General features: G+C 43.0%; 1 protein-coding gene across 9 annotated transcripts in view; it reads left to right on the forward strand.

Annotated features, from left to right (window-relative positions):
• vav2 (vav 2 guanine nucleotide exchange factor) overlaps positions 1-27211 on the forward strand; it is a 196972-nt gene that overhangs the window by 45959 nt on the left and 123802 nt on the right. For all 9 annotated transcript variants that reach the window (XM_070989069.1, XM_070989071.1, XM_070989072.1 and 6 more), the window contains exon 2: positions 7017-7133. In XM_070989069.1, the coding sequence (XP_070845170.1) occupies positions 7017-7133 (117 nt within the window). The remainder of the gene's footprint in view (positions 1-7016; positions 7134-27211) is intronic.

Consider the following 27211-nt stretch of genomic DNA (forward strand, 5'->3'; position numbering starts at 1 on the left):
TCTTCCACACAAAAGCTTTTCTCTCCCAGGAAGGGGTCTCCTTTTTAGTTACCCTCGGGTTCACTGCTTCTCTGTTCTCACGAATGACCTAATATGTGTCCATGTGGCGAGCGTGTTACCGATGGCACGTTACAAGAGTTCAGCTAATGCTTTCTTCCTCATGCCGTGTGCGTCTTATCTCAGGCTTGCCTTACACGCAATTAAAGCGTGTGCTTGTGTTTTTATGAGTAGCTGGTATAAAGGTGAAGGTGGTCTCGCTTTAATTATGCGGTCATGCTCTCCAGTCGTGGTCACTCTCTCCGTTCAGAGTCTGTCCTCTGAGCTGAATTATCTTCTTTTGTAATGGAGATTAACCTCGCTAAAAAATGTACTTAGCCTATTTAACTTCCATATTTTAACATGAGGCCACGTGGGCCTGACTAACGATGCAGTTCTGCCTCGTCTGCTGAGGGTTGTACGAGATTTAAAACTGTGGTCAATCCATGCCTGCTTACAGGCTTTTAGGGGTAATAGGATAAGATTAACACATTTGCATACTATCACAATGCATTATTCATATAGCGTCCCTCTTCTCTAATTGCAAGAGCAGGGCCTTTTTTCCTCACTGGCTCTAACATCTGCTTGACCTGGAAGTGGGACAGAGGAGCCCCGGCACTCATTAATCCCCTCTGGGTGTCACCCGGCACGTGCCACCTAAACATTTGCAAACCTGAGACAGAGGGGTTTGCATGGGAGTGCACTTCCAAAATATGAATGTTTTCATTTTTCACTGAAGTTACTAAACTCCCAGTTATATTCAATGCAGCAAATTATTCTCCACTGGTAATACAGTATTTCTTTTTCCAAGCCTTGCAAGTTTGTGGCTGTAGAAACTCAGAGGAACCATTTACTGGTTTAAAATATTCATCAAAGCAGATATTGATTTCAAGTAAGGGAAGATCATGAAGGAGGAAGTTTGTGCTCTTGAAACTCTACTTAAAATCATGTTTAATTTCCTTGATATGATGTAGACTGAGATGCTAAACTCAAGGCAAACATAGCTGATCGTTAAGCTTATTGCACTCAGTGCAAAGGGAAAGAAGGTGACTCATGAGTGTATCAGTATTTTGATAGGTGCAGGTGTATGCACAGCAGTGCATTGTATCTGGATCCTCTTTGCTACAGGCCATTCTTTTTAAAGTAACCGCAATGCCTGCAAAGACGACAGCAGTGTTACGTGCGTGTTGGTAGTGCTGGAAGTCTCTAAATGCAGAGTGCTAGCATCCTGCTGGCAGAAGGTGATTCTCAAGAGTGGATTTTTTTCTCTTTCTTTTGCTGTTTTCAGCTATTTAAGAAATGTAAGCTTTTCACACTGAATGAGATATTACCAGGCTCGTGTAATAGACATTTGCTGCAGTGTACAGCCAAGTATTTGGATGAGGTTTATTTGGAAAGGTTGAGTGCTGATCACTGCCAGGCATAAATCTCTCCTTACCAGAAAGTAATCAACACCCTGGCTGCAGGATCATTACCCAGACCCAAAGTTTACGAGATCCATCATCACCTCTACCTGGCATTTGTGTGCGCGTGTACTAGGTGATGACTTTAGACTGCTTCTTTATTGATCCCAATTTGGGAAATTATAAAGAAGCAGTCTAAAGTCTTAAGTCAAAAAAAAAATATTTGTGTGTGTATGTTGTCGGAAACAGCTCAGTTGGCCTTTTTCTTGCAGTCACGTGAGCTCCTTGTTGCTGCTGCTCTCTCACCTGCTGAGAGCTCCCTTTCTCCCTTACTGTTGTTCTGAGGGTGTCGAATGATTCACTGCCCGAGATACAACATGAGGGCATTTTTTGTGTGTGTGTGTGTGTGTGTGTGTGTGTGTGTGTGTGTGTGTGTGTGTGTGTGTGTGTGTGTGTGTGTGTGTGTGTGTGTGTGTGTGTGTGTGTGTGTGTGTGTGTGTGTGTGTGTGTGTGTGTGTGTCTGTGTGTGTGTGTATTTGGCTGCCTCACAGTTCCCAGACAGGCATCAGTCTCTTCCATTGACTCCAATTCTCTGACTGGCTGTCTGAGTATCTGATCATCTATCTGACTCACCTCAGTCTGCTGGTTATAAATCTCTCTTCTCTTCTCTTCTCTTCTCTTCTCTTCTCTTCTCTTCTCTTCTCTTCTCTTCTCTTCTCTTCTCTTCTCTTCTCCATAATAACAAACCTTGCATTGATTTAACTGTGAAATGATCCTTTTTATTGATTCTTTTATCGCACCCAGAGCAAAGTCTGTTTTCATTTGCCCCCAATTAGACTAAAAAAGAGATTTCAATATGTACTTTGTGTTTAGGGGATGAGGAAGGCTGTAGAGTAGACTCCTCTTCACTTATTTTGTCGGCCTCCGTGGTCATGGGTGGGAATGTCAGATTGCTGCACGCTTGTGTCTGTAGCTTTACTGGAATGGGCAGCTAATTATTTCTTTTCACCTGTAAGGCTGATGTTATGCTTCTCCTGGGACTGAGAGAACAAATTCAAAATTGACAGAAATGATGCCCTCTTCTTTTGATGATTGAGTAAATGTTATTAAATTAAAACTAACAGCTTATTTCCCAAGATAATGAAGGTGTTATCACTAGCGTGGGAAATAAGACGAGTCGGAGCCAAGTACACGATCTGCAGCTTCATCTGCAGGCCACGCCTTAGTGTTTGTGATCGTGTTTGGACTCATAGTTGACCACCTTTCTGCACGTCTTTCTTTGTCCCCTGATTCGACAAGTGGCTGCAGGGTGCTTTCCTTGAATGTGTTAAGTGCCTGGCTTCCAAAAAACTTGCTGTTTTCTCTTTGTTCTCACTTTGTGGCCTTTAGGGTTTTATCGTTTGAAACAACTTCACACATTTTAAAATGCATTTGACACGTTATTGTCCTTTTAACCCTAAACTGTGGCTTTGCTTGCTATCACTGATCCCTGTGTACAAAATGTCACTATGCCTGCACTCTGTTTTTAGCATTTTGTTTGTGAATCCATAGTAGGTAATTGATCCAGGAAACACGTTCTGATCAGATCGATTCTTTCAGTTTTTGTGAACTGGCTCCTCTTGTCTCGTAGCCTTACCTGCAGCCTCTTCCTCATCTTTTACGACTTCGCCCCCCATGGGTTGTTTTTCTCTTTTGGCTTTCCCCTCCTCAATCCCCCTCCCTGTCACTAAAGAGCTTCAGTTTTGCCAAAACAAGCCACTTTCCCCTCTTCTCCCCCTCCTCTCCTTCCCAACCCTCTATATCTCCACACCTCTCCTCCTTTCCATTTCTTCAGTTTGCTGCTGCTTTGCTGTTGTTCAGGTTTTAGGAGGAAACTCTAATTTGTGCCTCCTCAGATATAAGCATGTGGGATGTGTGTGCAGATAAGGGCCACCCTCCCAGAGGATCAATGCATTATTCTCTGTGTGATGTAGCGCAGTGATATGGTAGAAGGGCTTGTCAGGGATGTGACGGGTCTTTGTTACCTGACTCTTTCCTCTTTGCTGCTCTTCTCCCTCCTGCTTCCTTCCCTCTCGGCACTCTCTCCTCTTCCCCGCCTTCCCGACAACAAGTCTGCCTCTTTTAAGAGTTGTTTGCTCTTGACTGAGAAGTCAAAATCAGAGCTGTCGCTCCAGTGGAGCACATGAGCCACCTTGTAAAGAATCTACTGCCGTACTACAGCTAAGACCACATACAGGCAGTCTGCCTCTATCTTTTTCTCTCAAATATCTCCCTCCCTTTTCCTCATTCGCTTTCTATCTGCCTGACCCTCTCTTTTCATCTTCCCTAAAGGGATCTTTTCTAATTTGTAAAGAGCCAAATTCAGAGCACATATTTATAGTGAGGGCTGGATCTGATGAATGCTGCACTTGCTGCTGGGACTGAAAGCCTCGATAAGCACAATTTTAGCAACCAGTCGAAGCACCAAGTGAGCCACGAGTGGAGGGGTTGGCACAATGGTCGCTTCAAATGGCAAACACTCGAAGCAAGTGGTAAACACTTGTGTGCTCGTGCGCTCACAAATGTACACACAGTCATGTATGCTGAATGTGTCCACACACATTTCTGTTTGGGAAGATGTCTTGAAACAAACACTTCAGTCTGTATTTCCACCTCCACCAGTTATTTTTTGTCATGTGACACAGGTGAAGAAAAAGATTGGTTTGCACCCTTAAGAGTCGTGTTGGCGGCAGGTGCTCAACCAAAGATCCAAAAATGTAATTGCCGAAAGGGAACAAACACCTGCACACTTACTTCACTTGCAATCAACTTTTATTACAGTGTTTGAGTTGTAAAACCATGTGCGGGAGGTATTTTCTTTTTGTTGCCTGAAACAGCAATCACAAGGTTGCCGAGTAATGAAATCGATTAAAACTGTACTGCAGTAATGATTCAATCTGCAATCCCGAAAATGAAAAGTTTAATCTGTTGCAGTTGCTGAATTGAATTTGATGAATCATTTGAGCTCCAGGAGACCAAGGTGATGTCTAACATGAAAGGCAGAGAAGCTGGAAATGACTGGCATTTTTACTTGATAAATTTCTTGATTATTAAAACTGTTGGCCAACGACTTTCTGTAAGCAGACAATTTAATTGCCTAATTGTTGAAGTTAAAAATGTGTTTCTATGTCTTATGTGCGCGTGTGAGAATTCTATAGGCACTGCAGTCAATTTAGTGCAGTTTATATGTCTGAGATTGTTGTGCATGAGATACACTCCCACACTATGAAAAATGGAGGAATATCTGCGCCTAGCCTTGAATGTGTTGCAGACCACAGTGAGGTAATTCCAGATGGATTGTACGAAGGCCGACTTCAGCCTAAGGAGATGACCGCAGCCTGTTTATTCCCAGGTGCACTCACACTCTCCACTCCACAAGAAATGGTGTATTTTTCATCAAGATCATAGCCGTTCTCCTTACCCCTACCCTGGCTGTCTTATCGCCAAATATACATTAGAATGTCAGACACATCTTTCCCCTCCTGATCCATATCTGCAGAGCTTCTCTCTCTGTCTCGTCTCCAAACCACTCCAGCAAATGTTACCATTTCATATCTGGGCTGGGAAAATGAGCTTTTTTTCCCCACTGCACGTGAGGATCTACAGACCCGATAACCTTCGGCGCTGGACTGCAAATGTCACTTCGGCTGGCCAACCAATCGCGTTTCTTTTCACTGGCCGGTGCGGCTCTGTTATGGGGTTCACACCCATGACACTGGGACTGAGACAGATGTGCACACATGAATGAGAATGAGTCAGCAGGGCTCTCAGGTGTGGCCAGGAGAGGCCGACTCAAATGCCACAAAATACCAGGAAACCATATCAGATGAAACTGCGCCTTTTCTCTGAAAAATTGCTGGAGTGGTAACAATGAGTTGATTTTTGCAGTGTTTTTCCAAAGCACAAAGGCTAATTAGTACAGCAGCCTGATGCGGATGATCTCTCTCATGGTCCTTTGTAGCAACAGGAAACACTATGGCTCATCAAGCTGCAGGAAGGTTTAAATGAGAGCATTGTGTGCTTTGCAATGCCTGGGGAGCTGGGATGCTCTGCAGCATATTACTACACCTGAAAACCCACTGGCGCTGTCTTGAAGGCATGCTAACATTAACCATATGTGAATTGTGACTGAATCTTGCTGGTTGCTCTCCCAGTTTTATGCAACAGCCATTACAAGGTTGATGTATGTTGTCAAAGCGTTCAGTAGAATAGGCAATCAAGCGTTTAGTTCTCTCACTCAAATCTTTTTCAGTGTGCATTCTGCTTTCATGGCCATCAGTTCATATCTCTCAAGCGCAGAGAAATGAAAGGGCATATCTGAGCAGCATCTGGATTTACATGCTTGGTAATGTGTTCTTCACACACACAAAGATGGGAGATGGGGAGGCTGTTATGCTTATCATTAATATTTCAATACTTCTGAGCAGTTATTGGTCTGCTTCCCAGCCCTCAAGGTTTATCTGTGTGATGGCATATTTTAGGGACTGGGACCATCAGTATTCGTGACCAAAGAGTATTTATTATGCAGTTTATTATAAATATTCTTGGCTGCTTCGGGGTCCCTATGAACCCCACCATTCCCCCCATATTAGCCATCCGCCTCAGTTATGCTTTATTTGAATAACTGGATAGTAGCCATTGTTGAAAAAGCAGATACTAGTCATCAGTGAGTTAATATTGCCCATTGTATTGGCTTGGCCATTTTATCTAATCAGCACGGCAGACTAGACATAATTTTAACCCGTGTAGATTGCAAGTATTAGGGATTTCTCACACATGATGGTAAAAACATACTTAAAAGTTGATATTCAGAAAGGGTTGCGTTGTAAATCCACTCATCTGGTGCTGAGAGGAGGTTGGAAGAGATGCTAAAGAACCATCTTTAATTACTGCTTGGCAGCCACGTCCCTCTGTATCACCTTATCTCCAACTGTAAATACTCTGAAGTGATAACCGTTTGTTCCCTTTCCCAAATATCTGAAAACCAATTTTACTCATTAAAAAGCCTTCACTGTAGTGCTCGAGCTTCTTGTTTTTCCACAGGACACGTAGGTTGTTTGTTGGATTTGTGACCTGTGACCTTTCAGTGTGAGGCCAGTGTCTCACACCAACAAGCCACCTTAACCCCCGGGGCAGCTCTTCGCCGGTGGGCTTGTCTGCGCTCTGATGTTCGGAGACAGGCTCCTCTGTGGCTTCCCTTATCTGGATCAGAGGCCGCCCATCAGCCTCAGGAGCGGCAATCAGCCTGCTCACCTTCTGGTGCTGAATAATCACACTTACACGAGGAGCGGATGAAATGGAGAGCCTGCCAGTCATCAAACCGGAAATTAAATATTTACAAAATTGCTGTTGCATTGATAGTGGATATTAAACAGACTGGTGGAACATGTTTCTGAGGGCAAATATTCCTCTTGTTTAATCATGCTGTCACAACACTGTTATGAATCCAATATGTTAGCTGTACACTCTTGCTGGAATTGTGTATACAAGATTCGGTTTGAGCATGCATTTATGTTTTTTTCCCCTCCTCTTTTGCAGTTCCTGTGTTTGAAGAACATCCGGACATTTCTCAAGGTGTGCCACGACAAGTTTGGCCTGCGTAACAGCGAGCTGTTTGACCCTTTTGACCTCTTTGATGTCAGGGACTTCGGCAAGGTGAGTTAAACATTAGACTAATGGATGGATGCTCTACTTTGCAGCCCCCAAAACGCTCTGCACTCAAACTGACACTGTGGTCCGCTCAGGAAATGGTTCTGCCCATCGGCTTTATTCTGTCTACAGCTGGTGCTTACTGTACCGTCTGTCCTTCTGTCCTCAGATGAAAACCTCTGATGTGCTGTGTGGTATTTTTATCATTAGATCTTTTTAGATGGGCTGATGAACTGCAGTTTTACAGTGCGCCCATGTGATTTGAATGGGTTTAAATATAGTTCAAAGTCAAATCTGTCAGTTACATTAGCCTCAGCCTGGAACCTGGAGTTCAGATGAGCATTTGGTGTAACACTTCAGGGTCAGCAGTCTCATCTCATGTCACTGAGTGACTAGAGTTGAGCTCAGCTGCTCTGCTTTCTAACAGTATGCTGTTGGAATACACGCACTTGTTGGCTCAGCAGTAAAGATGGCTGACTCACCAGCACATCATATTAGCTTTATGGGGTAGTTTTTATGGGGTATTCGAGTGGATTTTTGTGTTTATTAAATCAGTAGTCATAAGGCCACTGCCTGAAAGGTCCTTATTTCCCTTCATCCTGGGGGAGATTAGGGGCATGGAATGTGAGTGGGCTCTCTTGGAGCGCAGACGTTTAGAAGGAGATAAGAGTACAAGTGCTGCTCTTTTCCATTGAAAGGTGGTAGAGCATCTGATCAGGTTGCCTCATGCATGCCTTCCTTTGGAGGTGCTCAGGGTAGGTTTCCAACCTGTTGTGTCCAACACAGACTGGGAAAAATGAGAAGGGATCTCACCCGGCCTGGGAAAGTCTCAAGATCCTGCTCAAGGAGCTAGAGTTTGCGGCTCGAAACAATCACATCTGGGTACTTTGCTCGGCCTGCTGCCTCAGTGACCCGGACCTTTAGTGAGTGGAAAATGGATGTATGTATGTAGTCAGCTGTTGGCCTTTGGTTTAATTTGAAATTTGTGGTTATACATGTCAAATATGGAATTAAAGTAGGTAGCAGTATATGATCACAACACATGAATTAGGCATTTTAGAATCAAATCAAAACTACCCCAAAACCCCAGGAAAGAGGTCATCAGATTATGATATTTTTTCTGTTCATTGGGCCAAACATGAAAGGAGAAATCAAATGGTTTATGGGGGGGGGGGGGGGGATTGGCTGGTAATCCATGATGGTCATACCCTGTTGGCCTCAGCTCCTGAAAGTGAATTGTTTCTCTCTACTTTCTAATCCGTTTGACTGTGGTGTGTTTGCATGTGGCTACAGCGTCTGTGTGTGTGTGTGTGTGTGTGTGTGTGTGTGTGTGTGTGTGTGTGTGTGTGTGTGTGTGTGTGTGTGTGTGTGTGTGTGTGTGTGTGTGTGTGTGTGTGTGTGTGGAGTGGGGTGGGGGGCTTCTTTCTAGGCTAGCAGGCAGTTAAAAAAAACAAGCATCAGGGATAGTATGAAGTCATTAAATTGATGATGACAGCTGATGCCATTGTGTCAGAGCTGCTGCAGTGGGAATGTTAATACTGTAGCTTTTCAGCTGATTGAAGGAACATGTAGAATTTGAACCCCAGCGACGAGGATTACTCTGCAGTGGTGAGATCTGAATAAACTGTAATACAGCTCGCCGCGATCAATTATAAAGAGGATGTGTATGCAGAAAGTCATCCGCTCATTTATCTAACATATCTAATGCAACATATCCACTCTCCCTGCTTTTGGGCCCAGAAGAGGGTCTGAAAAAAGACAGAGAGGGAATAGATGAGAGAAAAGAAAAAGGAGACAAGGGCTCATTTGGCAGTTTGCAGATAAACCACAAGACGATGTCTGAGAGTCAATGAGCTCGCTGCGAACGGTATTAAAATCCAACAGCAGTCAGAATCAATCACATAGGCCCTCCATATGTCAATTTGGAAATTGCTTTTGTATGGTCTCAGCGGTGGCGGGCTTGTCTCGTCATTGATTTTCCATTAAGGCCAAACATCACATTATAATATATTGAATTGACTAGATCCCTACTAATGTGGCATACATTTAAATAGTGAGAATGCCTCATAAATGGAAGCTTAAAAGGGGTTGTTTTATACCTGCATTCCTTTTTTTTTTTGGCAGCCCATCAGTGGATATGCTCTTTCCTCTTTTGTTACCTTTACACAAAAGTTTCTTTGTGTGCACATCCGATAGCGAACAAAGAGATTACTGACTTCCATCATATGTATCATTCATCTCTTCTTTCTGGAGCATTTTTTGTTTTCACCTTCCACAAAGAAAAAAAAAACAGGACATTCTGTTGAATGGGAGTAGATCTCCATTGAGCTTCCTGACGTTTCAGCTGACCATCTTAGATTGTGGCAAGCGATGCAGTCAGCAGTGGACGACCGTCACTTTGGATGCCATGTGTATGATCCGTCCATCCAAAGACACTGACAGCTTTGCTTGAGTGCATCTTAAGTTTTCCTGCATCGTGATTGGAATGCCAAATGCTATTGGAACCGTGTTGCAGCAACGGTGGTTTAAACAAATGAAGGATAAAATAACACAGCAATTCTGCATAATGTGGGCGCGCATTCTATCCAATTTGACCTCATTATTAGGTGAAGTGTGTGATCAGCACGGCACATGGAATGTTTTAGAAGAAGAATGTAAAGAAATATAACAAAAAGAGGAGACATTTCTCAGTAAAAGAAGAGGTGGAACTCTCAGAGTTTCCCTGATGTCACTCCAGAGGTGTTTACAAAAATAGAGCCTAAACTGTATATGTGTAATCTCTGGAAGCCTGGAATTAAAACAGAGGACATTGGGGAGAAGAGGGAAAAGAGAGGGATTTCACAGCCGCTGCCTCTATAAACATTAATCAGCCCTATCCACCTTTCATACCTCCACAGTGGCTGTCAGGGGCCCCAGAGTTCATCTCCCCTGGCCTCTGATCGCCAACCCTCCCTCTAATGATGCCTTTTCCTGGGTCACATGCAAATAGATACTGGGGCCAACTGGGCCCAGCGCAAAGAAAAAGTAATTGCCCTTTCAAAACCTTCCCCTGCCCTTTCCAGTGGGGCTAGTATTGAAACAGATGGAGCACACACCCTGCTCGACGTCCTCTACTGATTTTTATTTTCTTTGCTGAACTCATTTCAACCAGGAATACCCTACGCCACAAACGGTACAAGCTACGGCTCCCGTGTTGTGTTGCCTTTTCGCGGGGGAGAAAGTATCTGTATGGGTTTCACGAAACATATCACCACACTTCTATTCTTCGCACCCGAACCCATCCCCCATCATTAGAAATTCATTATGACATCATTAAACCAATGAAATACAGCTTATTACAGTAGACCCCAGAGAACGCTTTTATTTAAACACCTCCCTCTGTCCAAACCCAGCCGCCTCGTTTCCTTTCTCCCAACCTATTTTAATTAGCCACCAAAGGAACATTGCTGTCATTTAAATGAACATGGCAATCAGTTTATTTGGCTGTTGCCATGATTAGCATAATTAGCCTGCACCTGTTAACCATCGATCAACAGTTTGGTAATTTTCCGTCTGTGACTGGAGAGCAGTGAAGGAAGGAAGCTTTCAGACAGATTTGCCGTCTTCATTAAAAGGAATAGCGTCATTTATTTGAAATGCAGACAGTGTTTCTTGCATCAATTTCTATCTCATCCAAACAGCCTTTGAGTCACGACCAACTTGTGAAGCGTTGGAGCCATCCCAGGGATGCTCGTCGACTTGATAGAGACAGTGTCAAGGTGGATGGATTTTATTTTTGTGCTGCTTAAGAATAGAATTTGAAATGAATTTGAATACAGGTTTTCCAGCAAACTCGCTGCTACAGCTAAATTGTCCACCTTACGACAGAGACGTTGAAGTGGCAGTTTTGGCTTTAGCCACCATAAGTAAGTGACTGCATGTTCTTTGGATGAAATCAGATATTTCATTGGAAGATATCTCAGAAATTTGCTCTGCATCACAGCTCACAATCACTTTACCTAATACACAAGGCACAAAAAACACCTTGAAACAGATGGGGAGTTGTAATGTGAAGGAAACACACCAATCCCCTGATTTAATTTGTACCAACTGCTCCCTTTTCAGCTGCTTTTCTCTCCCTCTCACCTCCCCCATCCATCTCTTCCCTTCCCTCACTGTCCTCCTCTCCCCACTCGTTCATCTCCCACCCACTCTCAGTGTGAGTATGTTGTGATAAGGCTAAGCCAGCGACAGCCGAGCCACCATTGTGTAAGGACGGCGTGGTTGCCATTGGTCAGCAGTGTTTGATTACCCTCTCTGCTGCTCTGAATCCCGTGCACACTGAACTCTGCTCCTTTCATTTCCTTCCTGTGCTCTGTGGCTAAAAATAGCTAGTTGCTTAGCATCCACACCCAGTGCTACAAACATCTGGAACGTGCCTCAGCCACCGTTGGCCTGCCTGCCTGATGCTATTTACTGAAGTAGCGTTTAACCTCAGTCACAAGCCCTCAGGCTGGCCCTGTGCTCATTTTCTCCATAGGAACATTTTCAAACATGTAAAGTACATTAAACCTTTGAGCTCTTTGTTCTCTTTACTTGGTTTTTCGGGTATTTTGGGGTTCATACTTCAGGTACTACATGTCTTAGTAAGGCTTGCTTTTCAGCACAAGTTGTGCTACTGAGAAATATCAATTTTGCAAATGAGTGCTCAGATTGAAGTTACATGCTCTAGGGCACATTTCAGAATGCCTTACACCTGTTAAAGAATGGCCAATACTTTATATTAAGGTGCACGTATTCAATATCGACTTGTTGCTTATTCAGTCATTCTCGATGGAAAGGTGTGTTCCTGCTTGAAAAAACAAATTACGTAAGGCTGCTGAACATACTGTCCGTTCAGTGTGGAGGGGTTACATGAATTGTATGTTGGTATTGGTATTGATTCGTGCTGTGCTTTGGAATGAAAAAGAATAGCTGTAGACAAGGTAGTGATTCATGCCTGTCAGACTCAGGCTGGAGAGACTGCAGTAAGTGATGGAGGAAGGTTTAGGGTCAAGTAACCAGGGTCACTGACTCCAATGCGTCCCCTTCCATTAGTGACCACGTCCTCAGCAGCAGTCCTTTGCTGTCAAGGCCCAGGTGGATTTTTAAAGCTGCAGTTGCCTTGCCCTTCTGGAGGAGATGAGTGGTTCAAAGAGATTTATTGCCTAATAAGAAACCGGAGCCGTTGTTTTACCTCAGTTTCAATATGATGAGGTTGACATGAACATATTTTCCCTAATCGATAAAGCACCCTGAGAATAAACTCTTACCAGCCATTCATAAGGAGGGATGGAGCGGGGTTCATCGCTTTGTGAACACATGATTGTATAACGGATATTACTATATAGACTCAGGATCACTTTGTAAAACTGTTGTCAGTAAACAGCGTTCGTTTGCAAATGATGCCTTCTGCTTTTATTTACCTCTTACACAGCATCCCAACTTTTTTGGAATCAGGGTTGTATTTTCAACATGTATAACATCAAAGTTATGTTCATGTAAAAGCATCGCAAAGTACATATATTCCATGTCCTTTATTGTTCGCAATAGTGGAAAGTGGCTGATTACATCTACTTAAGTACTGCACACGTACTTTAAGGTAGTTGTGCTGAACCTTTGATGCTACTTTAGGGTTCCACATGTGGTCGCCCATGTTAGCTGAAACGCTGAAAAAAGCTTCAGCAAAAGAAAGTGTAGGCTTCCAAGAAATATAACATTATTCTTCAGGGAAATGAGTCGAGGTGTTCTCTCACACACCTCCACTAACCAATTTCCTGCACCTCAGCCTCTATATGTAAGTGGGGAATATTGCATTTTTCATACACTACATCTTTTTTATACATATTGTATGAGCATTGTTAAAGGGAGCCTGAGAACAAGCATGTCATCACTAATGACTGCTTCAGTGTGATGGTTGTGCACATGACAAATAAAGAACTTGAGTCTTGACATGTTTGACATCTGCAGTATGCTTCATAGTTATTTTCCAGAGATTTTAAATCCAAAACATATCATTAGTTCATGAAATAAGATGCATTGCAGATCAAACTCCTCAGTGGTGTATAAAGTTAAAATTAACTTACTTTGGCCAGCTACAATGTATTGATGATGTATTGCATCATCAATGTAACATAGAAACTAAGTATTCTCACATTGTGGTATTGTTACTTTTATCCCCCAACACCATATCCCTTGATCCAAGATTACACCCAGTGCTCCCCTAAGAGAGAATTTATCTCATAACCTCCCCTGAAAACACATCCTCCTGCCTCAGCAGACAGTTTTGTGGCTGCTTCTTCTATCCCTGTGCCCTCTTACTTCACGCCCCGTCCATCAGGACCCCCCAACTGCAAGTTTTTACATAAAGCTTCCAAGACACAATCAATAATTCATTCCAAATGCCACAGTGCTGATGATAATTCTCCTGACATGAATTATAAATGGGAACTTCCTCTCCCTTCCTGTGTTTAGACCCCCTTCCCTCTCACCCTTCCATGCTCCACTCCCACGACCTCATTATTCCTGCAGTTTGTCACCCCGACACCCGTGGAAACAGGTGGCGGCTGAGCATTAGGTTGTTGTCCGGGATACGGCCTGTGTTGGTGCTTGGCTCATGGATGCTGACTGTTGGAAGGCGCACGGTGAGGCCGCAAGGTGTCTCAGCTCATACTTAAGGTACCAATCGAGACGAGATGTGATGGATTGATGATGGCGGCGACTCATTCAGCCCAAACAGTCCACAGAGTTGTCTGGTTTGCATGACGGATGAGCAAAAGCTTGAGGTCCAGATGACCTGAAATGTGTTGTTTGAATGAAATCTCATTGCCGTCTGGATTCCCTCCAGCTGTTCCTCTCCCACCTGCTCTGCAGTCTAGTTTGACTTTGTTGTTGCACAAGAATTTCTAGACCGCAAATGGAGACGTTTCTTGCAATTATGAAGTTCGTCAACCCCCCTAATTACATCAGGATGTCGTAATTACAATATCCTCAAATGGCGATGAGTGGTAACCATGCTCACCTTTTTCATAATTACAAGGTAAAGGTTCAAGGTTCATTTGTCATTCTATAATTCAGGATTATACACAGAAATGCAAGTTGTGTTCCTTGTGGTGGCACGGCAGCAGATACCTCTGTATCGCTTGCCACACGGCAGCAGGGTGGACAGGCTGTGGCTAGGGTGGATGTTGTCTTTTATTATCCTCTGGGCCCTGCACAGACACCTCCTCATCAATATTGCTGATGCTCGGAAGATGTGTACCAGTGATGTTCTAGGTGGTTTTAATCGACCACTGCAGAGCCCTCTCGTCCTGGGTTGTAGATTTTCTGTTTTGGCAGTAAAATCTCATTACTAAAAGTGCAATAAAGCTTTGCAAGTAAAAAGCCAATTAGAGTAATGCAAGGTGATTTTCCATTGTCGATGATCAATCAGTTCCTGGGTTGACTGCCTTTTTTTTTTTTTTTATTGGGTAGTAGAATATTTCTTAGAATAACATGATCTGCTTAATGAGGTAGCATAAGCATAGGCCATCAGGAGGAAAAGGAAGTTTGGGCTGTGAATGGACTCATATGTGCAAAAAATAGATCATTTTAACCTATAAATGTACAATCATATCATCATCCATTGCAATAAGAATTGATAACTGATACATAAATTAAAATTTATGAGAAAACGTTTGTTTCTTTTCCCTGGGTGATATTAATGAGTTTCTGTCCTTTGCTGCACTAAAACTATTCTACTGTTGTGACTGAAAAAGCAGTACCTTCCAAAGTCAGTGGAGACATTTTGCTCACAGTTAGCACTCTGTCTTTATTTCTTTTTTTCCCCTCCTCTTCATTTCGCCACCATTTTCCCTCTGACAGCACTGCACAACGGTGTCATTTAAATCCACCAGAAGAGAAAAGTAAAAAATCATTTATTGAACTTTTAAAGCCTGGTGCAGTTTGAATCCTATTGTGGAAATAATAGGCCTCTTCTGTTTTGAGTGTCAGTGAATGTTAGTGTGTGTTGCTCGACAAACTGAAAGGCAGAGACAGTGTGATCTGGCCCTCGCTCAGCGCTCAGCCTGGCTCTTTGAAGTTTCTTGGCTGCGCAGAGTACCCGAAAGGCTGCCGAGGTGCGATCACAACCCTCTAACGCCATGGATTGTGAGACAGTGGTCACCAGAGGGCGTGTCCCTGTTGTTTGGGTGGTTGGGATGTTAGGGTGGGGGTGTAAAGAGGAAGAGCCCCCACAGAGTAGGAGTCTCTGAGTTCCTTGCAGCTGGTGTGAGCTCTCATTATTTCTCCTCCCCTGATTCCTCCCTCCGAGGCCCCACAGGCATGGCTATGATGGACAGGTACATTCTCTGAGGAATCACTGGCATGAAAAAAAGAAAATAACCAAAAAGGGAGTCCGTCCTCAATCATCTTTTCATTGCACAGGGATTACTTTCATATGGAGCTGAAAGGCAAACCCGCTTGGCTCATAAATCATACTTATTTAGCACAAATTTGAATGCACATTTCGGTGTACACCTTGGGTTACGCAATCATTCCCCATTTGTCCTCAAATTGAAGATAATTTCCCAGTAAATAGTGGCAGCAGATATTGTTTTAGGAGGCAGTTGGCACACAGAATGTCAAGGTAGCTTTGCAGGATCATCAGAATAAGCTGCTTTTCAAAAACCGTGATTAAATCATGGGAGCTACCAAACAGCAGACTGTGTCACGTAAAAAGAATCCTCTGTTTGTTGACAACAGGGCTTCACTGGCAAAATACTGTGAAAAAAGAAATGGACAGATTGCACAAACTGCTCTCAGTCAGGCTGTTGTCTTAGTATTTTAGATTATTAATTTCTTTTTTGTAGTGTGCTGTCAGCGGCGGTATTAGTGGAAAAAACAGACAGATTTGTAGTATTAGACGGCAAAGACAGGAAGTGATTCTCTGCCAGTTAGTTGCACCTTGTAAGTGTTATCAGACCATGTGTTCACTGACAGCCACTCAGGTTTGGCTTTGATTCTTAGAGCAACAGAAATGTTTTCTGATCTGACTTTACTATTGACAGGACAACATCATGCCTTCCACAACTTTCAAATCACTGATGAAAAATGAATCTGTTCTATGGTGTGACAATGCTATGATTAGGGTTTAGTTCAGGCACAAAAATGACTTTTCAGCTGACTCACTTCACTCAAACAAGGTTTGGGAAAGGTCATGATTTGGGTTAAAATAAGCACTTTGTTAAGACTCTGGGAGCTTGGTTACAGAAATAATGACGTGGTTAAAATTAGGGAATGATCGTCATCAGGATGATGAGTGTAGTCTTCATTGACTTTGTCGCTTTATAACAACTTCACCATATTTAAGCCTTTGCGATGTTGTTTTGGGCCATTTTCTAAAATGAATTATGCTGTTGTTCTTCTCTGGAGGACTGTCTCATATTGGGATATCGATGTTGCTCAGCTTTAATTACAAGAGAACACGGCATCTCTGCATCAGATATGTCAAAACAGTAGCCTTGGGAAAAAAGCCTGAGCTGCATCCGAATTGTCCATCAAAAAAAGGAACTTTTTTGTTCGGTTTTGTTAGTAAAATCACTTCCTGTCACTATGAAACAGTAAAGTACATCGATTGATGGTATATGATCTTCCAAAATTGTACACTGCTGACATTAGTAAATATTGTGCACTTCAGGTAACTGCTCAGGTTTCATTCTTGTGCCGAAGTGTCCTTGACCTTTAAAATGAAACTCTGCCACCTCCAGGGATGCCGTGCTGAGGCTGACTCTGACCTTTGACCTCTGGGGATAAAAGTATAAGTGAAAGCATCAAAAAAGAAACAAAACGACCAATAACGCAAGTCTTCTACGGGATCTAAACTGCAGATGAGCAAAATAAAAAGCTCACAAAAGCTGAAAACTAGATGGTGATTTTATGATAATACAAAGACCCACACTAATGTAATGTCCATATCCGTCCAGCAGATTCGTTGGGGCTCACAAATGCAGGATTATCACATGCTCTGAACAAAAATTACTGTGTCAAACCGTCAAAATGAAAATAACCACTTTACTCAATTGGAACATTGACTGCAATGTCTATGACAGCCATTAAATTTGTCATTGCTTTTTCTACGGTCCAGTTCATCAACGGGAGCACATCACAGTACTAGATGAGGCACACAGGTTCAGGCAGAGATGGACACACACACACACACACACACACACACACACACACACACACACACACGGAGTGAAGCCCAGGGCCATAAAGTCTCTGCTGGAGCCAGTGCTCTCTGATTCCTCCTATCAAAGGGCTGTAAAATGGAAATGAGACTAAATGGATGACATGGTCTCTCATTATCCGCAGCATGTGTGATAGAAAGTTGTAGCAACACATTTGACTCTGATGGCCATAAACTGATATTGGCAAGATGCTCCAGCCCACTTACCTTTCACAGATTCTATTAATCCACCCTCTTCCTCCTGCTGCTCCACCTTTTTCTGCCAGATTCTGCATCGTGTAGTCAAGATGTTCTGAATTGCTTCATTTTCTCACCCTTTCCTCCGATGCTACTCTCATTGTGTATCTCTTCCTCCCACCGGATTTGATGCGCTCACACTTTTTTTTTTTTCTGTTTTTACCCATGGCTGTGGCTTGTGTTCAGTGTGGCACATGGTAATTTGATACGGCTGATAAAAAGCTAGCAGCCAGGCTCCTTATTGTGCGGTGTTGGAGAGCTTGCCAGGTGTTATGAACGCCCCCTACAGCGGCCACTAAACTGATGCCCTCCTCTGTGCTTCTATTCATTTATTTCCCGGCAGGTGCCTCATGGCAGGTAGTAATGTTGCACAGCCCTTGTGTGGCCAATGGGAAGGACTGCCTGATGTGTAGGTAAAGGTAAAACTTTCCCCACTTAAGGGGATACTACCCATATTTTGACCATGTAAAACACGACTGCTGCATTTGTGTTGAGATACTATGATTCATAAGAATTCTTTTTTAGATTTTTACCAACTTTCAAGAAAGACTAGATGGAGATAAACAGATTTTGAAATAATACAAGAGCCTGTCCAATCCAATATTTTATTTTCTTGAGAAGTATAAAAGTCATTAATTTCATATGTTCATTATCAAAAATGACAGTAACAGAAGGCCTATGACAGCAAATTTTACAGCAATTGTCGTTATAAAAAATGATTAGAATTAAAGTTAAAGCTGCTCTGTGGATGTTTCTTACAAACAAATACTTGTTTTTGCATACATAGCTTCCTGGAAGTCTTCTTCTTTACTGCCTTTGTTGGTGCATTGCCTGTTTTGTCCGTGTGTCACCACCACTAACTATCAATCAGTGCAATAGCGCGAAGGCAAAGGCAGGATGTGAGCCGTGCTCGTTCGCATGCATGTGCATGATACAAACAAAACAGGGCCCCACAAGTAAAAACATTGCTCCACAGCGCTACCGGTGGTCAAAAACTCCACAGGGCGTATTTAAGATCAAATCTACAAATATTCATAGAAATGGTGCCAACAACTCTTGCTTCAGTTTGCTGCTTTCTCAACCATCATGTTCTTTTTGCATATGATCTGTTGTATCACCTCGCCATCTATTGATTGGATTTAAGTTGAGTTTTACCCAAATTAATCTTCCAGTGCATCAACACAGTTGCTCAATATCTTGCTGCGAGATAGCAGCAGTTTACAGTAAGCATATGCTCATAATACATGCTCAACATATGGTCCAAATATGCTTTCAGCAACAGGAAGTGAGCACAGAATGTGAAGAATACACAGGAGATTAGCGATACCTCCCTAAAGTCATTAATAGAAATAGATGCATGCTGTGAATAGATCTGTGCTGCAAACGTTTCCTTAAAAATGATAACAGTCAAACCATCAACGCACTGACATTCAAGGCTTGTTTGAAGAAGGGATGGGTGTGTTCAGGATGCAAAGAAATGACCATTTTTGACATTTCCTCCAACCTCTGACTTAGTGAACTGAACATGAACATAATACTTGTGTGTGTGTGTGAGTGTGTGTGTGCGTGCCTTACCCCCATGCTGTGCTCCGTCTGCCTCGGCTGCAATTACCAGTAGAGAGAGTGCCTGTAGCTACCTGCTCATCATCCCAGAGCCAGAGCCCAGCCCTGGACAAAGCACATACGGCAGACTCCTGCCAGAGACTGCATTATGGAGATTAGGGTGAAAGACTGACAAAGAGGGTAGAGGGAGGTGGAGAGAGACGGGCCCAGCGAGAGCAGCGACTCTTCGGGGAAGGGAAATTAGTTTGCTTCTGGATGATCCCCCTAAGGCTCAAGGAGAAGGGGAGAGGAAGACAGAGGGATTAGGAGAGAGAGGAAGAGGGAAAGCGAGAGGAAGCCAGAGAGAAAGGGACACAAACAGTCTAATCTTCCTGAGTCAGATATCCGTCTTGTCAAGCTCACAGTGGTCTGGAGCAGCACTGAAATGATTAGAAAATGAATCAACAATAATTCTGATAATCAATTAATTGCTTTCATCAAGCAAAGAAGCCAAACACACTCTGGTTTCAGCAGAGGATTTGCTGCTGTTTCATATCACTGTTAATTCAATAGATCCTGAAAAAGCCACATGCGGCTCAGAGAACTCGCAACAGGCGTTTGTTGTTTTTTATTCAACTCATTAGTTTTTCCCATTTAAAATCTAACAATTGCATTGCATTCCCATTTGTGAACCAACTTTTGTTCTCCAGACCTCTGCGAGCTTTAGAGGAAACGACATCTGACTGTTCAGGATTAAGACATACAGCAGCAGTGATGAAGTGAGAGGACGCCCGCAGAGAAGCAAGGGCCACGGAGGTGACATGGGCTGACGCCAAGACAAAAAACGCTGTCAGACAAAGAATGTTGGAAAAGTACAAGGATGGAGGAAGAAAGAAAGAGATTCAGGCAGGAATAGACAAGCTAATTGCAGAAGGTTAAAATAAGAGCATAAGAGAGACGGAAAGAGGCTTGAGGACATAATGGGGACGAAGAAGAGACAGAGAGAATTGAGAGTGACATCGCCCTCACTCCTGTCATCGTGGGAGTTCGTTCACTCAGCTGGCCACCTTAGTGCCCTTTTTGATGAGGAAGAGTGGTTTCATTGCGGACAATGGCTGGGAGGATAGCAAGCTTATGGGCAGTCTGGGCCTGTGTCAGCCTAAATGGCAACGATCAATAATCCGCTCAGTCACTTTCGCCCTGAGAGGGCTGGAGCCTGAGCTGCAGCGATGCACGTGGTTCAGAGATGCGTGTGTGTGTGTGTGTGTGTGTATGTGTCAGTGGTTTCCTGTTTATTCACATTTTCTTTGTGGAGTGCATAAATATGTTCTTATGTAGGCCAGTGGTTCCCAACCTGGGTCAGGTTCCCAGAAGGGGTCCCAAAATATAATATTAGCTTTTTTCCCTCTACAGACTAGATAGTTCTGCTTATTCAGGACTTTACATTCTTCAAATGTAAACAATTTAAGAAGAGACAAATGATTCATAATGTTATCTGCCCATAGGCTGTTGATGTCCAGGCTGCACTTACCAGTCCTTTTCACTGTCTAGTAATTTGTGAATTTTCATCAGAAAATAGAATAAAATGTCCTCCGTCCAAGGTTGGATCTTTAGAGTATTCATTTTGTCCAGCCAGCAGTTCAAAACCCAAAGATATTCAACTTAAAATGATATGGAACAGAACAGCAGCAAATTCAAATTTGAGAAGCTGGAAGCAGTATTTGTAAATATATTTTAGAATATTTGTAATTCATATTTATACATACAATGATAAAAGTTGACTTTTAAACCAATTTATTGATGTTTCAGCTGTGGTGTAGAACCACTATCTTAGGCGAAGACCCTCCAGACATAGCTCCCAGTACAGTATCAGTTTAAACTCTGCAGTCAGACCTTCACTGGAGCAGAAATAAATCTCGTTCGGGTTGTTTATGTACTCGAGTTTCCTCTCGGAAAAGAGAAACATTTGTTGTTAACTTCAGCTCAGTGGGATTTGCACTATGCAGCAAAGGGTGCCAAGCTGTGCGCAGGATTAAAGGCCTGACGAAAATCGCCGTCTGCCCACACCTGCAACACTGCTCCAGTGTGGACTGGAGTGTTTGTAGAAGTCCAGCACACTCACACACACACAGTGGACACTTTGTTAGCCTGCTGGCACAGCCATGCTTCCCAGTACAGTATGTTTCCACCCTGACTAGAACAGTGTGGCCGTTGTGCGTGTGGTTGCAACATTGTGCGGACACATGCATGCAACCAGTAGTCACACTAGATTGTATTCATGACAGAGGGATGGTTGTAGACAGTCACTCAGCATAGTTCACTGTCTGCAGAGGAGCTATGTTCTGAAATGTGGTGTCTGGCATTGCAGTAAAGTCACAGTTTCTCTCCAGAAATGACAAAATGTAAAAACACCCGAACTAACGGCTTTTTATGTATCGATTGACAAGCATGAGGACATTAGTTGTATCCACATGAGTTGTTATTTGAAGCTGTAGACAGAAAAAAATCAATTGTTGCTGTGATTGGTGGATTTTCGTGATGTTTCTGATGCTTGGCTGCAAACCACATTTCCTTCCAGAAAATACAGAAGTTTGAATTCAGAGTTAAATAGTAATGCGTTTGAAATGCGGCTCTGAAGTGGGCAAAGAAACCAGGAACGCCATCCAAACCCTGAAAGTTTAGTGCGACGTGGAAACAAAGGAAACTTTGCTCCACTGATTCTCGCAGCAGTAGTGGGCACGTTATAATGCAACTGAGGGAACAGAGCTCCCTGAAAGCCAAGTCTGTGCCACACACACACACACACATTTTTAGAAAGCGAACGAGCGGCTGTGCTGCACTGTTCCGCTGGCAGTCTAATATATCACCTCCTCCTTCTGGCTTTTTCAATATCACTTGGTTCTGTTGTTTTCAAAAGGGTTTCAGAGTGCATTCTGTGCTGCACTGAGGGACTGAGGGACATTTAACTGCATCTTTTTTTTTTCATATTAGGCTGTTCTGGGCTGAGCCTGGCTCCCAGAAATGGAAACTCATTCTAGTGCAGAAAGTCTTATGGACCATGGAGAGTTGTTTCCTCTTTCTCCCAGTGTGAGAGCTCCGGCATTGATCTCGCTCCCCAGGTGTCCGCACTGCACAAGTCGTAGCCAGAGCTGAGGCAGGGGGCAATGCTATGGCTCATGAACGCAGGGCTGACACACACACACACACACATGTAAAGCACAATGCAATACACAGACGTACATAGACATATTTCATCACTTGGTTTCATTTAGTTGCAGGCGTATGCAGGAACACACATGAACACACACGTTCACTTTCTGACACTTTGACGTTTGAGTGAAGTGAGTCAGCTGTAGAGAACATGATGTTTTTAGCCTGAAGTGTGTGTGTGTGTGTGTGTGTGTGTGTGTGTGCGTGTGTGTGTGTGTGTGTGTGTGTGTGTGTGTGTGTGTGTGTGTGTGTGTGTGTGTGTGTGTGAGTGTGTGAGAGAGAGACTGGCAGGGAAAGGGCTTGTTGTCCAGTTTGACTCAGCCATTACTGGTGTATTGTGAGCTTATAGACACAGTAACAGGGAGTAGAATGATTTGCTGTTTGACACCATGAGGCAGCATGGAAGAGGAAGCAGAAGCAAAGGGTAAAGAAAGAATTAACACTGATATCTGATTATATTGAAATAACCCGAAAAAGACTCTTGATTCACAATCACACTGTATAGAAAACGTGGCAGCGCATGATCATATTCCAACTTCAAACGTTGATTTCCCATTTTTCATGGCTTTGCCTCCACCTTACACCGCCATGACATTAACATCTTTGGTCTCGAGTGAAATAACCTCACTATTAAATGAAATTTGATACTGATATCAAAGTGGTCTCCTGGTTTTTAAATCTCGCACCATCATCAGGATAAATTCTTATTTGCTCAGTACTTTTATTTATGATCAGGCACCTGGAAAACTAATGTCAGTCCCATCAGCCTTAGCTGTACTTTTACTTTGTGTTTAGTGCTAATTACCAAATGTAAGCATGCTAACAGGCTAAACTATGATGGTGCACATCCAAACAAACACAATCATTTTGGATTTTTATTGACACACCTCTATTGAACACATGTTTTTTTTTTCCACAACAGTCTTCCTTCTGGCTCTTGTAAATCCTGTCTGTGCTGTGTTTAGGCCTCCTTTTGCAAAACTTACAGTCACAAACGGCCTGACCTCAGTAAATTCATCAGAATTTATGATCATCCTCAGTTAACATGCCATCCTCCTGTGCAGTGAGGAGGCAGACTGCAGACACAGACTGCGTCTCCAGCCTGATGTGTTTGGTGCAGAACGCATCTGCACCTGACAATCAACACATGTGATTCTAACAAATTTTTAAGTAAAGCTGTAGTTGACCTCACTGCATTCCTCCGTAAACTGATATACACTTTTTTGGCTTGAAAGTATTAAAACTGTCCCTCTGTTTCTGGGTTAGCATTATGAGTTTGGGTTGAGTTCAGCCCAAGGCTCTAAACTCAACCACAACTGCTTAAGCTCCCATCATATGCAAAATTACAGCAGAATAACAAAAACAGAGAAAGAAGGAAAGAAAGTGTGTGCTGTCTTGGTGTTCATACCCATAAGCCCTGTAAAACAAGTCGACTCATATCAAAGCATTGCTCTGCTCAACTAAACATTTTAATTTGCCCTGAACAACAGCTCGGATACCTTTGTGTTGCTCAGCACTTTGATGTAAAATGCAGTGATATTCACCCTATATGCTGAGGCAATGCGGGGGAAGAAATGAGATTTATGTAGCCTGGGGGAATGAACCGCTTTCAGGGTTTTCAAAGTCTTAACGTCTTATTTTTGAGTGTGTTGCCCTCCCTCCTCTGTGTTTCCTGTATACTCTCCATAGCTCTCCCCGCCCTTATCCCCCCTCTGCTCTGCTATCATATGTGCGGCCCTACTGAGGAACAGTTGAGTGAGGATTTATTTATGATGGGTTTTTCAGGCAGGCTGAGACTCTTTATCCTTCAAAGACAGTTTGGTATATTTCTCTTTAACAAGCAGTGTAGCTGAATATGATTTTTTTTTTTCTCTTGGTGTTGAAATTATGAGAACATTCAGATCATTCATAGGTGATGTTTGTACATTACAGCTGCTCCAGTGTTTGCTGTAGGTCCTCTATCATTAGACATGGTTGCAAAGTCATTATGCTGGTGGATGGACAGGGGGCCGACCTGGGTCAGCTAAGCTTAGCTAATCTGTCTGCATGTTGAAGCAGGGGAGGAAGTAGGCTCGTGTACAGAGGTCAGGACCCACTGCAGATCCACTCATGTGGGCTGTTGTGTGTCAGAAGAAGCCCAGACAGGTGTCCCTGCACCCCACATGTGACCTCGACACACTTTCTGACTCACCTGCATACCAAGTTTGCTGCTTTGGTCACAACATTAGAGGCCAGCTGATACTGATATAGTTAATGTGGCTGTTAATATTTGATGCTCGTGGTCCATATCTCGCAATTTATGGTTTGAGATGGGTATTGTATAGAAAATGCACGAGGTGAACTGATGAAGGATAGATTAAAAAAAGGCAGTTAAGCCAAATTACACACAAAAAATATTATCTAACTTACTCTTAGTAGTTTTGAGATTTCCACTTCTGTAAATTCTGCTATCACCAAAATACAGTTATCTTTGTCGTAACCTGTGGCTGATTGGTTGGCATGAACTGTCTTCAAAAACCATTTCTGGTTCGGGCTTTGATTCAAGTTCAGTTCCAGCTGGGTCCCTTTGTTGCATGCAATATATTCATATCTTATCTATCTGGTGGACAAGCTATGTAATCACAGTACTGTATCTGAATGATCTCATGCTTTTGGCATTTCTGCCATGCAATTTCTCATCACTTACCGGCTGACATACAAGTCAATAATATACAAGCTAGTGTCGGTCAATTTATCAGTCAAGATACTCGCTTATTAAAACTCACAAGGACTCGATTAAATCTAAACCAAACCAAATCAATATGATTACCTTCAACTACCAGGTGTGACTCACATCTTATGAAGCGTACTGCAGTGTGATTGTAGCATCTAAATGACTAAAAACCTTCCAGAGATGAAAAGCTGGTTGGTATTGGTGTAAGAAATGTGACGCCTGTCCTACTGTCAGCAGTCGTAGACGTGGGAGTGTCGTCAGCTGATTGAGAGTATAAAGGCTGGCCCATGTGTTGGCTCTGTCTCTCCCCTCCTACAGCTGACTCCCAGCCTGCATCTTTGTCTTATGATTTGTATGAACCTTAGTTCAATAAATTACTTTTGTTTTATGTCAAATCTCTTACATGGTCTCCCTACTTTTCACATTCCCTGAGCCAGCTCGTGACACAAAGGAGAAAAATGTCCTTCTCTGCCCTGTGATAGAGGTGTACTATGTTGTGATGTGAGGAATGAGCAGAATATGGTGATCATTTTTCACTTTGTGGGAAGCTTTAATATTGAAGAACTCAGTTACTGCAACTACATCAAGCAGATGGAGCTGATAACACATTTTTCATGTGTGGGATACAGGGGATAAATTTAAAAAATGAGTAAAATCCTGCCTTCATTTTAGTTTTGAATATATTCAACCCAAGCTTCAACTAATGTTAGAAATCAATATAGTGTGATACATTTTTTTCCTCTTAACGGCAGCCAATGTACTCACAAACCAACTTTCTTTCCCTTTCCCACCAAAAATGTATCAACTCCTCAAACTGAGGCAAATATTAAATTGAGAATTATACTAACCTTCTAAACCCCCATCACTCAGTCTAAGTGTTTTCTAATTATGACACTGTTTCAGCAGTGGGAAATGGATTGGTTACATTTGCATGTTGATATGCTGTAGAGTCACGATGTTAATAATGTCAGTTGCTGTCAGCTGTTGCAGGGTGATTGCTAGGAGCAGTTCTTCCCAGCTGAGGATGCTGGGTGCTGCAGAGGACAGTGACACAGACCTCAGTGACAGTGATGAGAGACAAAGAGACAGCACATGTCTCCAACCGCCACAGATTTACATTACCGTCTCCTCTTCTTCCTCTCCTCCTTTTGCCATCTCCCTCTACCTCGGGCTCCTGACCTTAATAGCAGCCTCTTTTCCTGTATGACTGGGAGATATACTGTATAATCCAATAAGCACAGCCCCCCTGCCTGTGGCTGGGACCACAGACATAAAAACTCACTGACAATACACGCGCTTGCACATGCTTGTGTTGCGAGTGTGTGTGCTCATCAAGCTGAGTGCTATTTTAGCCGTGCATACATGTCATCTCATGTGAAAGTGGCGTATGTGAGGAAAAGCTCTGCACTGAGATGTTTTGGGGCAACTTATTTTCAACTCTTTGGGGTTTTTAACACATGCAAGGAGCTGAAGAGGCTGTTGTCCTCGCTTCATTTGCTCATATTTCCTGCGTAGGAAGGAGGGCTTGCTATTTATACAACCTCTGGCCTCTGCTGTTTTGTATTTGCCCCTTGTTAGTCAAGGAAATTCCTAACCTTACAGAGCCCTGTGCCATTTTAAGGCCAACCATTTCTCACAACTTGTCGGACCCATTTGGCATCATCTGGGGATTGATAAAGCCCATCCCCCAGCTGCAGACAGATAATGAGTCTCCGCCTCTTTCCTGATTTTTTTTATTTTTTTTTTTATCCTGTGTGGTCTCATTTATGAGCGCATTTTGCTTCACTTCTATGGTTTTCTAAAAAGCCACAAGGATCAGGATTATTTTTTTGAACATATATGCACAGGTCCCAGTGGATCATCTCAGCAGGTGGACAAACTTCATCATAACATGTGGCTGGTCTACCAGAACTGCATTAATGTCTGATTTCCAGTGCTATTCACCCTCAGCTTAACGTCATGTATGCGAATGAGAATGTACCTCCAGAGGCAGCCAGAGCCGAGCAGGGAGATGCACGAGTGGGGAAAAGTGCAGACAAGATGATACAAGGCCAAAAGAGAGCAGAAGAAACGACAAGAAGAACCCACATGCTCCCATTCTCTCTCACACAGGCATGTGTTTCGAATGCACAAAGCCTC

Source organism: Chaetodon trifascialis, chromosome 20, assembly GCF_039877785.1.
Source record: "Chaetodon trifascialis isolate fChaTrf1 chromosome 20, fChaTrf1.hap1, whole genome shotgun sequence".
Lineage (NCBI taxonomy): Eukaryota > Metazoa > Chordata > Actinopteri > Chaetodontiformes > Chaetodontidae > Chaetodon > Chaetodon trifascialis.